This window comes from Pimephales promelas, chromosome 12 (assembly GCF_988280905.1).
Source record: "Pimephales promelas chromosome 12, fPimPro1.hap1.1, whole genome shotgun sequence".
Lineage (NCBI taxonomy): Eukaryota > Metazoa > Chordata > Actinopteri > Cypriniformes > Leuciscidae > Pimephales > Pimephales promelas.
The window spans coordinates 27,161,684-27,174,087 of record NC_142780.1 but is presented as its reverse complement, the minus strand read 5'-3'; the positions used below and the strand labels follow the sequence as shown (position 1 = coordinate 27,174,087).

Sequence of the window (12,404 nt, the reverse complement as noted above, 5' to 3'; positions counted from 1 at the left end):
TTTTCAAAAACATAGATCTTACTGACCCCAAACTTGTGAAAAGTAGTGTATGTACCTAATAATATAATAATCAAAAAATATGTAGACAGTTTTCCTTCTGGAGAGGCCTGTAACTTCAAGGGTATTAGGACCATGAAGTTTTGCCTTTGTGTGGCTTCTTCCTCCACCTTCCCAGCCTTCCCTGTGGGGGAGCAGAAGTGCTCAAAGCAGCTGAACCAATGGGAGACAGACAATTCAGTCAACAGAAGTCAGAAATGTTGAAAAACCTGTACTGACAGTCAGGGTGAGTTCCCTAACACAAGACACAAGATACAGTCACTGAAACTGGCTGCCATTGTGGCGAAGCTCATAAACCACCTCATGTCATGGTCATCAACTGAGTTCACTGAATGCATTTCTAATCTAGACAATTTCTTTTAAAAACTTTGACATGGGAACTTACTCAGACCAGAAGGAAGGATACCTGCAAAATGGGTAAGTCAAAATTTAGATTGCCTGTTGTCAAATCTGTCCCTAAATACTGAAGTAACATTAATGAAGTAATGGATTATTTACAATATAATGATAACATGGCCTCTCAAGGTTTCATGGTCATGGTCATCAAACACATTTATAAGATCAAAACAAGTATCAGAAGAGGTCATAAGTACATAGTGGATAAACCAGAGATGAATTTACGAGTTGTTGGTCGTTCTGTTGCGCTGTGAAGTGGACAGTAGTAAGACAAGAGAGAAATCCTTGTACAACTTCTGTATCTGTTTATTTAGAAAAAAAGGAAGTTGCTGTTGAACTGATTTCCGGCACTTTTGCCAAACGTCTTGACTAATATTTGAGACCTAACAACCACACAGAAAGACATCACCTCTTATATCCTGTCACATTTACACTAGACAAAATAACAAGGGTTTTGTTGCTGTTATAGGAGTTAAAAATGCACATATAAATGGAAAAACTTCAAAAAATGTAGTTTAGTAAGGTTTTAATATTTTATCAGAGAATACTTTTACTACAATCTATAATGATTGATTTTCATTGGCACCACTTCAAAAAACTCTCATTTTCAGAGTGTAAAATGGAGATGAAAGCTTTTATGCAATAATAATGCTTCTGTAATTCACAGAATAGGTCTTTTGACTTGTTAATTTCCATATTGGATTCCATGTTCATGTCCGGACAAGACGAGAATCCATGAAACTTAGTGTCATAAAAGCCCTCCTCAGTTTGTTTTTTTTTTTTTTGTGATATGACTAAATCTAATAATGCCTGAATGCTTAATACAGTAAGTTCCAGAATGAGTTGCTAAAGCATCTTACAAGCCAAGACAAAAAGGTTGTCACAACAGGCGATTACTTTACTAAATCTTGTAAGAGTTACATCAAGAACAATTGCTGAAACAGTATTATATAATCATGCCTCAGTTAGGACAACACTGGACATGAGATAACACAGTGAGACAGTTGTTAACTAAAAGCATAGAGCCTATTATGTTCGAGCAGGTAATGTTTGAAATAATGTATAATCCCTGAGCAATTTTGCTGGACAATAGTGTGTGTACAGATTACAGGTTTCATCAAGATCTGAATGAATTTGGTGTTACTGGTTAGTGGCTATCAGAAACCGGTTCAGTTACAGCAGAAGCTCTTATGTTGCTGACAACAGGAGCACACCGGCTCATTGACTGCCTGGAATCAGCTGAAAACAAAACTAGATTTTCTGGTCATTAATGCCACGTGTAATCACCACATGTGTGACGTAAAGAAATACTTGAGGTAAAAAAACAGGAACAATTTATATACAAGTTTTATATTTCACTTCAAATCTGACAAGGTTTACACAATGGTAGTCTACTGCTATTTTCAATATATATATAGGCCAATATTTGGATGGTATATGTAGAACCAGAAAAAAATGAATATAAAATATTTAAATATGAAGATATGGTATATATTTAGGGTGAATCTGATCATCAGTTTAGAGGTATTCATATGGCGCATCTCCAGTACTTCCATTGTCTTACAAAATTGCTCCATATCTTTTGTCCGATAACCTCTAAATAACACTGTCAGACACAAAAATGAATGTCAAATATTTATTTTAAATATTGAGAAATCTTGCATTCTGCAGTAAATAAAGATTTGATACTACATGATGGTCTCAAACCATTATCAGCGTCACATTTTTCAGTGTTGACAAAAAATAAAAATAAAAAATAAAAAAAATATCACGCATGTATTAAATGCAGCCAAAGATGATTTTGCCACATTTTATAAATGTTGCTTTACAAAAAAAATAAAAATAATAATAAAAAATAAGGGCAGCTAGGGCAAAGTTTTGTTTCAAGCTTTTAATTCTATTATATTTTGTCCTATTTATTAACAGAACTTTGTTGTAGTACAATATGATGTCTGAGTGGGTGTACAGCTGTAGATTTGTGGGAGGGACGTTTAACCGCTCTCTCAGGTGCGGAGGCTGCGTCATCAGGTGTGACGCGCTCTGATTGGCTGATTCTGAGTTTGGCATGAATGTGCTTGCTTTAGGTGGGTAGAGTATCGCCCTTCTCGTTGTAAAGGAAAGGTAGATAGCGAAGTTTTACAACAGTATCCTGTAATACATCACTTACATATAGCAGTTGTAATGTTTTTAGGCAATAGTTGTTTTTTTGTCAAATGAAGAAGGGATTTGTTTTTGATACGCACCTACGTGTTGAAAGGGTGAGTTGAGCATGTTTACATTGTTATTTACATATGTCCATAAAGAGCGATGATGGGCGTTAACAGGGTTTTAATTGTACACTACCGTGTTATTACGTTCTGTTTTGATTCAACACGATAAATGCTCACTTACAGTTTTACATCTCTGTCTGTCTGTCCGCCCGTTCATCCGTCTATCTGTGTGTCTGTCCAAATTTGTTTAAAAAAATTCGTCACTTCTGCTCTTAAAGGTATAGTTCACCTAAAAATGTTAATTCTGTCATCATTTTCTCACAGTCAAGGTGAGTGTTATTTCTTCTGCTGAACACAAAAGAAAATATTTTGAAGAATGTCTGTTACAGTTGATGGGTCCTATTGACTTCCATAAAATACTATGTAAGTCAAGGGGGCCCATCAGCTATAACCCATATTCTTCAAAATATGTGTTCAGCAGAAGAAAGAAATTAATTTGTTCAGGAAATTCAGGTTTGGAACAACTTTAAGGGGTGAGTAAATAATGACATAAATAATTTGGGTGAACTTTCAATTGATCACTGACAACAATCAGATGTCAGTGTTATAGAAAGACAGGACAAAATGAGTCCAGATTTCAAAACTTTATGAACAGCTACACTTTGGATATGAATACACTGAGGGTTTTTATCTTTATTATTTTTAATATGCTGTTAAAAGGCAGGTTTTGCAATTCATTGAGTAACATCTTATCCATGAAATCTTAGTTATTGGGATTTAAAAATGGGTATTGAAAGACCCATACTTTAAACGAAATAGCTTTAGAAACATAATTATTTTTTATATCTTTAGAAAGGTTTATTTCACCAAACGTTTAAAAACTAAATGCTGTATTTTAACATAAAGCGATTAGGGAATTGGGAGAGACAGATTTGGTGTCGAATATTTTGTTTTGCAGCTAAAATTATTACACAAATTTAAATATCATCAACGATTAAACGATTGGGTTCTGTAATTCACTGCAGGAATTCAATTCCAAACATTTGGCTGTATATTAAATACTTTATACATTGATCTTGTGCTGACCTGTTCTGTAATTAAAACAAACAAACCTGGAATTTTATCTTGACAATTTGAGGAGTATGTTGTTATGCTTAGAACTCAATGATTAATTATTAATAAAGTTGTAACGTATGGACCAAGAAGCCCCCGTGCCTTCCTTTTACATTTTCAATTTATTCATGCAGACATTTGGAAAACGTCAAGACATCGGCCTTAATCCCTGACATGGAGCTCAACGAGGAATGGCAGGATGAGGAGTTTCCCAGGTAATCTGAACTAACAGGTACATGCACCATTTCTATGTACATCTTGAGTGCAAATGGGATTAAATAATGTGGTCTTTGTAGGCCCCTTCCTGAGGACACACAGAGTCCTGATGATGAACAGGAAAGCCCTGGAGCGGAGGGAAACAGGCCTGGTAACTTCATTTTTTCATTTAGTTATTGGCCAAAATATGTCTCTTAAATGATTCAGGACTTGTATGTAAACACACTACTGTTCAAAACTTGTTTACGGTTTTACTGACTGACCCCAAACTTTTGAACTGTAATGTAGTATTTGCCATTTGCCAGGGATGACCTCTCTTTTCCTTTCTTTCCATTAGTCCCACCGACCAGCCTGGCCCTGACGGGTGATACTGTGAGGAAGAAGCGACTAGTGGCCCCAGCGCTTAGTTTAACACTGGACAAAACCTCTATGGACCGGAGCTTGAAATCAGATGAGTTTGACGCTTCCGCCCTTTCACCATCTGCTGAGGATGACGAGATGGACATTAACCTGGAGGCCTTAGAGACCCCCTCAGACAGCGAGTCTTGCAACTTCCCAGACAGTATGCACGACTTGGAGTGGGAAGGTATTCTTTATTTTGACTCTCATTAGGGTCGTGTTGTTTATTGTTTCCTTTGGGATCACATGCTGATGTATGGGACTGGCCAATCGTCAGAGAGCACTGGTTTACTATTAGTACTGTGGTCATTGCAGATGATCTTCCTAGGATGGGTAAAGCAGCGATCAGAAAAGCCAGTTTACTAGAGCACGCAGAGATGGGACACTTGGACTTGGATCAGGTGGACAGCAATGGGAGGCGATGGAGACGATTCCATATTGGCGGCCAAGACTACCAAGTCAACATGAGCGTTCTGGAGCCGTATCTCCAAGTTCTTTCCCATGGAGGTGAGTTTTGTGGGACAATTTGGGATGAACATGGTCAATTACAAACTAAATTGACCTTGTTTTATAGGGTATTATGGGGACGGATCGACAGCCATCATCATCTTTACTGCCTGCTACCTACCAGAAAATACAACACAACATTATGAGTATGTGATGGACAATCTGTTCAGGTAAAACTTGCTGATGATTTGGTATGAATTTTCTCTACAAGCAATGTTATTTTTTTTAACTTGTGAAAATGCACATTTAATGATTTTTTTGGCTTTAGGTACATTATTGGCACGTTGGACTTGATGGTGTCTGAGAATTACATATTGGTGTGTCTGTGTGGAATGGCCCCTCGCAATAAGATGCCCGGCATGAAGTGGCTCCGACAGTGTTACATGTCCATTGACAGAAGGTGAGCTAGTTACTGTGTAGTTACTGTGATTTATCATCAAGTTAAACGAATTTATGCTTAAAGACAACCGGAAACGACATCGTAAGACATGCAATTTCCGTAATGTAATGTATTTCCAAGAAATGCAGAATGCCTAGTATGGAGGGACTTGATTTTACGTGTCAGGATTCCATTTCTGTTAGTGATATTTTCTCCACTCATGTGGCTAACAAAAAAGGCTGTTTAAGAACGTTATTACAGTATCATTTTGTGATTATGAATGTTAGAAATGTTTTCTGATCAAGAAATGAACATGTTTGCTTTTGAAACAGGAAGTTGTGGCAGAACAGAGAGTCAGTAGATTTTAGTTTGTGAGACAGCCTGGAAAAAAACCAAAAGAAAGTATCTTGAAATTGCTGTTGGTATTAGGGGAAGGGACATCCTCATTCTAAAGATCTAAGACTCCCCTGAACAGGAGATGATAATCAATATTTTTGGTTCTTTTTCCCAGGAGAGAAAGACTCATTTGTAGCCCTCAATCGGGTCATGGGGTCTATACGATCCCAATCGACTTTTACTTTTACAAAAAAAAAAAAATTCCCTTCATCTCAGTGGAATAACATTTTGTGACTTTTCATACATTATCTATCTATACACACACAAAAAAAAACTGGGCTTGATTCGGTTGTTCTGAAGGTATGTTAAAAAAAAAAAATGTTTACGCTTCTGGTCTTTGGGGTCAATATGACCCCACATTAAAATGAATGGGAAATGTGAAAAAAACTAAACATATTTTCTTCATGTGTCCAAAAAACAAAACAATCCGGCATAAATCTGAATTTTTTTACACAGAAATGAAGGCCTAGTACTAGAGCATAAATGCAATGTATCATGTAAAATAATATTTCATATGCTAATGCTAAAGCTAATTGTGTAGTTGAGGAATTCTGTGGTATATGGATACAAAATTACTTTATATCTCCAAAAATACAGCATTAATGAATAGATGAGAAGTAAACAAAAAATGATATATTATTTGTATGATTTATATTTTTTGTACAATTACTCAATACATTTTTGGGGTCGTATAGACCCCGAAGCCCAGAAGTGTAAACAGGAAACGAAGACCATTTGAAGGTTAAACAGTTGTTTTAAATTGTAATAATATTTCACAATATTCCTGGATTTTCCTGTGTTTTTTGAAAGCCACCAAACTCCTCCTAAAACTACAGTGTAAATGTCCATCAGTTCCAGAAGAGGGCGTCTGTGTCTTCGCTCTGACTGGTTGTCTTCCTTTAGTTTAGTTCCTGTTCAACGTGAGATCCCACCTCTGCTCTCTTTTTCTTAATGCCCCTCATATGAAATATGATAGGAATGCTCTGGACTCGTACATACAGGGCAATGTTATCAGGGTTCTTCCAGACATTCCAAAGATAACCTTTGACCTGTTCTCAGCTGTCATGCTTTTTTTGCTGCTATATTTAGACATTTTTAGATTGCATACTTCATTTTAGGATTAGTTTCTTAAGGTTTATAAGTCTTGTGTCGGCTCTCCATGGCAAGTGTAGCTGTTCTCAATGGACGTCACACAAGTGGAAAAGTTATTTTAGAAAAATCACTGTGTGGTTATGTAAGGGATATTGTATTGTCAGCCGGTCGTTATCCCTTAATAAACTTGACAAGGGTGATGATTAGGATCGGGCCAAGATCCTAAAAGTGTTTGATCTGTGGTTATTGACCAGGAATACCTTTGTAAATTCATGTTTAAATTCTCTATATTCTGGCATATCCATTTCAAAGCCGTATTTCACTCTCCCAGGTGAAGGTCATTCTTATAATTGTTTAATATGAGGAAATTGTATGCTCTGGAAACAAATCAGGGTTGTTATGGCTTATCATTGGGAAATGAGAAACTAAGGAGTGTGGGATGCTCTTGAAAGTTCGATTTGTCATTCCTACTGGCTCCATTGCGTCATTGCATGAGATCACTCATACGCTGCTGTACAGACAGCAACAGAAAACAACACAAACAAACACTGTTTCACACAATTTCACAGAATCAAGGAGGAAAAATAACTGATAGAAGTCCATGTGAATACCACGGAAACTAAAGGGAAACCCCTGTGATACAGTTCTGTAATGTCAGCTAGTCTGATTCTAGTTTCAGATTTTGACATTTAAAGCTAAAATGCAAATAAATACGAATACAAAATATGTATCAATAAGATTGACCATGTCAGCTGTTTTGTATTAAGGGTTAGGTATTCTTGCTTCCATTGAAGCACAAAAATCACTTTGGCTTGAAGTGGGACCAACCAAATATTATACGCACATTATGTAAACAAAGACTTTTATGTTAGAAGCGTTTAATCGATTTAACAGCAGTAGAATAATGTATTTTGTAGTATTCAGAGTCCTAACACTTAAATAACATATGCAAGGAACAAAACAAAAGTGGAACTGGTTATATTTGTGGGTGATTTTTTTGGCTAGTAGACAAGTGGAAAAACAAATTGTCATCTCCAAGTTTCTGCCTGTGTCCCATGATTCAGTGGCCTGCCTCTCATGGTTTCACACGGGTCCGGCTGATGCTGATGACGCTCAGCATTTTTCCTCCTTTGTGTCCTCATGTTCTGCATAAATCCTGGGGGTTTGACCAGCTCCTCTAGTGGGAGAACAAAAGCAGATGTTGGAAACAAAATAGTTTTATGTGGTAATACAGTATTTTCCTTTGCTTTCCTCTGCAGGTTAAGGAAAGACTTGAAAGGGCTTTTCGTGGTTCACCCGGCCTGGTACGTGAGAGCGGTAATCACCGTCATCAAACCATTCATCAGGTGAGCGGGGATGATCACTCGTTAGGCTAACAGGCCAAGATCATCGGCTAACAAGATGTCATGATCATTATTAGACGTTTCGTATTAATATCTAAACCCATCAGTCTGAACCGTTTCTCTCTCTCTCTTGCAGTGAGAAGTTTAGCAGGAAGATGCGCTTCATCCACAGCTTGCAGGAACTGGCAGAGTTTGTTCCTGTGGACCAGTTGCAAATCCCAGACTGCATCAGAGAGTGAGTGTCCACATCACACCACATTAGTGCACGTACATTATTTGACAGCTGAACTAAATATATACAGTATATATATATACATATATGTATACATTTTGCTGTCACTTAACTCATTCAGAACCTGTGTCCATTACAATGGGCATCACATGTCAGCCCCCTTTTTTTTAACTTCTGGAGCATTTCACCTAGTTTAAAGCCTGCAGTCCATGAGATTGGACGTTTGTCATCCAATCAAATGCCAGTAAAGCTCTGCATGTAGTAATTATATAAAAAAAACCTCTACATTGAAGAGAAGCATGGCAGCACTTCACTCCAAACACAGAAGCAAGCATCATTTTCTAAGGTGTATTTACATTTTGTATATATTTTTGCCAGTATTTCATAGTTTGTATGTAAAATAGAAAGATTGAACTTATTAATTAAAGTTAAAAATCGACTGTAGAATTGCACGTTTTAAATCAGGATTTTTTTTAAATGTGTCTGTCTTAGAATGGACAGTAGGTTTGAAAGCCTGTTACTGAAGTCACATTTTCAGTGGTGCTGATTGAAATTTCTTTTATAATATATATATATATATATATATATATATCACAGTAGCGATACATTTTTTTCACTTTTTCATGTGCAGAATATACAGTTCTGAAGTGTTTGAACATATAGCTGATGAAAATATCTCAGATGTTGACTTTATGTGGAGTAATGAGGAAGATGGAGAAAAAGAAAAATATCCATATTTAAAACTTTATAAAGTAAAATAACTTCCGGCCAGAAGAACATATGGATTTGACTTAAATCTAAAGTGCAACTTAAATATGAATATTTTAAAAAATTTTAGTGTGTGTGTGTGCGTGTGCACCTGCTGTCTGGTCTAGTACACAGTAGTGCAGTGCCAGATCAGTGCTGTGTGTAATAAGCCCAGCAGTGTTTATGCGGATGAGTGCGTGTTGGCGCTGATTGTGTCCTCTTCACATCCGTTCCTCCACTCCTCCAGCACCTGACTGCCAACACTCACTTCAGTCCCTAATATGAAGACATGTTGTCATGGATCCGTGTCAATATCGGGATTCTGATAACACCTGGTTTGGCCTATGCATCCTTTAACATTCCCAGTTATTTAAGCCTCTAAATGTGTGTGTTGTGTGCCGTTATAACTGATCTTCAGGCAGTTTCAGGGGATTTATGTAACACGTTGGCCCCCCCCCCGTTTTTTTGTAGGGAAAGTGTTGGATATCTCAGCTCTGGAAGGGTCTAGAGCCTCCATTTTTGCACTCAGGTCTAAGTCTCATGGCCCTCTATCAGAATCCAGAGTTTTGAGAAGATTGGAGAAACTTAATTTCTTGCCCCGAAAAAAAAAACGAAAGGGGTACCACTGTCGTATTTTTTGGGTCGAAATTTTAAGTTTCTCTGATCTTCTCGAAACTCTGGATTCTGATAGAGGGCCATGAGACTTAGACCTGAGTGCAAAAAATGGAGGCTCTAGACCCTTCCAGAGCTGAGATGTTGAGATCCCATGTAGCATTAATGCCATTATAAATATCTCAATATCTCAGCTCTGGAAGGGTCTAGAGCCTCCATTTTTGCACTCAGAAATATCTCAGCTCTGGAAGGGTCTAGAGCCTCCAATTTTGCACTCAGGTCTAAGTCTCGTGGCCCTCTATCAGAATCCAGAGTTTTGAAAAGATTGGAGAAACTTTATTTCTCGCCTCGAAAAAAAGAAAGAAAGGGGTACCACTGTCGTTTTTTTTCGGGTCGAAATTTTGAGTTTCTCTGATCTTCTCGAAATTCTGGATTCTGATAGAGGGCCACGAGACTTAGACCTGAGTGGCAAAATGAAGGCTCTAGACCCACCCAGAACTGAGATATTGAGATCCCACGTAGCATTAATGCTATTATAAATATCTCAATATCTCAGCTCAGGAAGGGTCTAGAGCCTCCATTTTTGCACTCAGGTCTAAGTCTTGTGGCCCTCTTTCAGAATCCAGAGTTTCGAGAAGATCAGAGAAACTCAAAATTTCGACCCGAAAAAAAAAACGACAGTGGTACCCCTTTCGTTTTTTTTATCGGGGTGAGAAATTAAGTTTCTCCAATCTTCTCAAAACTCTGGGTTCTGATAGAGGGCCATGAGACTTAGACATGAGTGCAAAAATGGAGGCTCTAGACCCTTCCAGAGCTGAGATATTGAGATATTTCTGAGTGCCAAAACGGAGGCTCTAGACCCTTCCTGAGCTGAGATATTGAGATATTTATGATGGCATTAATGCTATGTGGGATCTCAATATCTCAGCTCTGGAAGGGTCTACAGCCTCCATTTTTGCATTCAGGTCTAAGTCTCATGGCCCTCTATCAGAATCCAGAGTTTTGAGAAGATTGGAGAAACTTAATTTCTCGCCCCGATAAAAAAAACGAAAGGGGTACCACTGTCATTTTTTCAGGTCGAAATTTTGAGTTTCTCTTATCTTCTCAAAACTCTGGATTCTGATAGAGGGCACGAGACTTAGACCTGAGTGCAAAAATGGAGGCTCTAGACCGTTCCAGAGCGGAGATATCGAAACTCAAAATTTCGACCAGAAAAAAAAAGACAGTGGTACCCCTTACGTTTTTGTTTTTTCGGGCGAAAAATTAAGTATCCCCAATCTTCTCAAAACTCTGGATTCTGATAGAGGGCAATGAGACTTAGTCCTGAGTGCAAAAATTGAGGCTCTAGACCCTTCCAGAGCTGAGATATCGAAACTCAAAATTAAGACCAGAAAAAAAAAAACGACAGTGGTACCCCTTACGTTTTTTTTTTTCGGGCGAAAAATGAAGTATCCCAAATCTTCTCAAAACTCTGGATTCTGATAGAGGGCAATGAGACTTAGTCCTGAGTGCAAAAATGGAGGCTCTAGACCCTTCCAGAGCTGAGATATCGAAACTCAAAATTTCGACCAGAAAAAAAAATGACAGTGGTACCCCTTACGTTTTTTTTTTTCATGTGAAAAATTAAGTATCCCCAATCTTCTCAAAACTCTGGATTCTGATAGAGGGCAATGAGACTTAGACCTGAGTGCAAAAATGGAGGCTCTAGACCCTTCCAGAGCTGAGATATCGAAACTCAAAATAAAGACCAGAAAAAAAAATGACAGTGGTACCCCTTACGTTTTTTTTTTTTCGGGCGAAAAATGAAGTATCCCAAATCTTCTCAAAACTCTGGATTCTGATAGAGAGCAATGAGACTTAGTCCTGAGTGCAAAAATGGAGGCTCTAGACCCTTCCAGAGCTGAGATATCGAAACTCAAAATTTCGACCCGAAAAAAAAATGACAGTGGTACCCCTTACGTTTTTTTGGGGGGGGTGAAAAATTAAGTTTCCCCAATCTTCTCAAAACTCTGGATTCTGATAGAGGGCAATGAGACTTAGTCCTGAGTGCAAAAATGGAGGCTCTAGACCGTTCCAGTGCTGAGATATCGAAACTCAAAATTTCGACCCGAAAAAAACCGACAGTGGTACCCCTTACGTTTTTTTTGGGGGGGCGAAAAATTAAGTTTCCCCAATCTTCTCAAAACTCTGGATTCTGATAGAGGGCAATGAGACTTAGTCCTGAGTGCAAAAATGGAGGCTCTAGACCCTTCCAGAGCTGAGATATCGAAACTCAAAATTTCGACCCGAAAAAAAAAACGACAGTGGTACCCCTTTCGTTTTTTTTTTTTGGGGCGAAAAATTAAGTATCCCCAATCTTCTCAAAACTCTGGATTTTGATAGAGGGCCATGAGACTTAGAGCTGAGTGCAAAAAGCGAGGCTCTAGACCCTTCCAGAGCTGAGATATCGAAACTCAAAATTAAGACCAGAAAAAAAAAATGACAGTGGTACGCCTTACGTTTTTTTGGGGGGGGTGAAAAATTAAGTTTCCCCAATCTCCTCAAAATTCTGGATTCTGATAGAGGGCCATGAGACTTAGCCCTGAGTGAAAAAATGGAGGCTCTAGACTCTTCCAGAGCTGAGATATCGAAACTCAAAATTTAGACCCGAAAAAAAAAACGACAGTGGTACCCCTTACGTTTTTTTTTGGGGGGGGCGAAAAATT

The 12,404-nt window shown here is 38.0% G+C and overlaps 1 protein-coding gene across 2 annotated transcripts in view; it reads left to right on the top strand.

Annotated features, from left to right (window-relative positions):
• The first annotated feature begins 238 nt into the window (after positions 1–238).
• Positions 239–12,404, top strand: part of bnipl (BCL2 interacting protein like) — a 57,017-nt gene continuing 44,851 nt past the window's right edge. The window contains exons 1-9 of one of the 2 annotated variants that reach the window (XM_089117859.1): positions 239–474; positions 3,911–3,991; positions 4,073–4,143; positions 4,330–4,578; positions 4,707–4,898; positions 4,966–5,068; positions 5,167–5,298; positions 8,025–8,111; positions 8,245–8,343. In XM_089117859.1, coding sequence (XP_088973985.1) covers positions 431–474; positions 3,911–3,991; positions 4,073–4,143; positions 4,330–4,578; positions 4,707–4,898; positions 4,966–5,068; positions 5,167–5,298; positions 8,025–8,111; positions 8,245–8,343 — 1,058 coding nt within the window. In that variant the 5' untranslated portion in view covers positions 239–430. Of the gene's footprint in view, positions 475–2,506; positions 2,712–3,910; positions 3,992–4,072; positions 4,144–4,329; positions 4,579–4,706; positions 4,899–4,965; positions 5,069–5,166; positions 5,299–8,024; positions 8,112–8,244; positions 8,344–12,404 lie in introns of those variants that run through there. The other variant, XM_089117860.1, reaches the window with a different exon arrangement.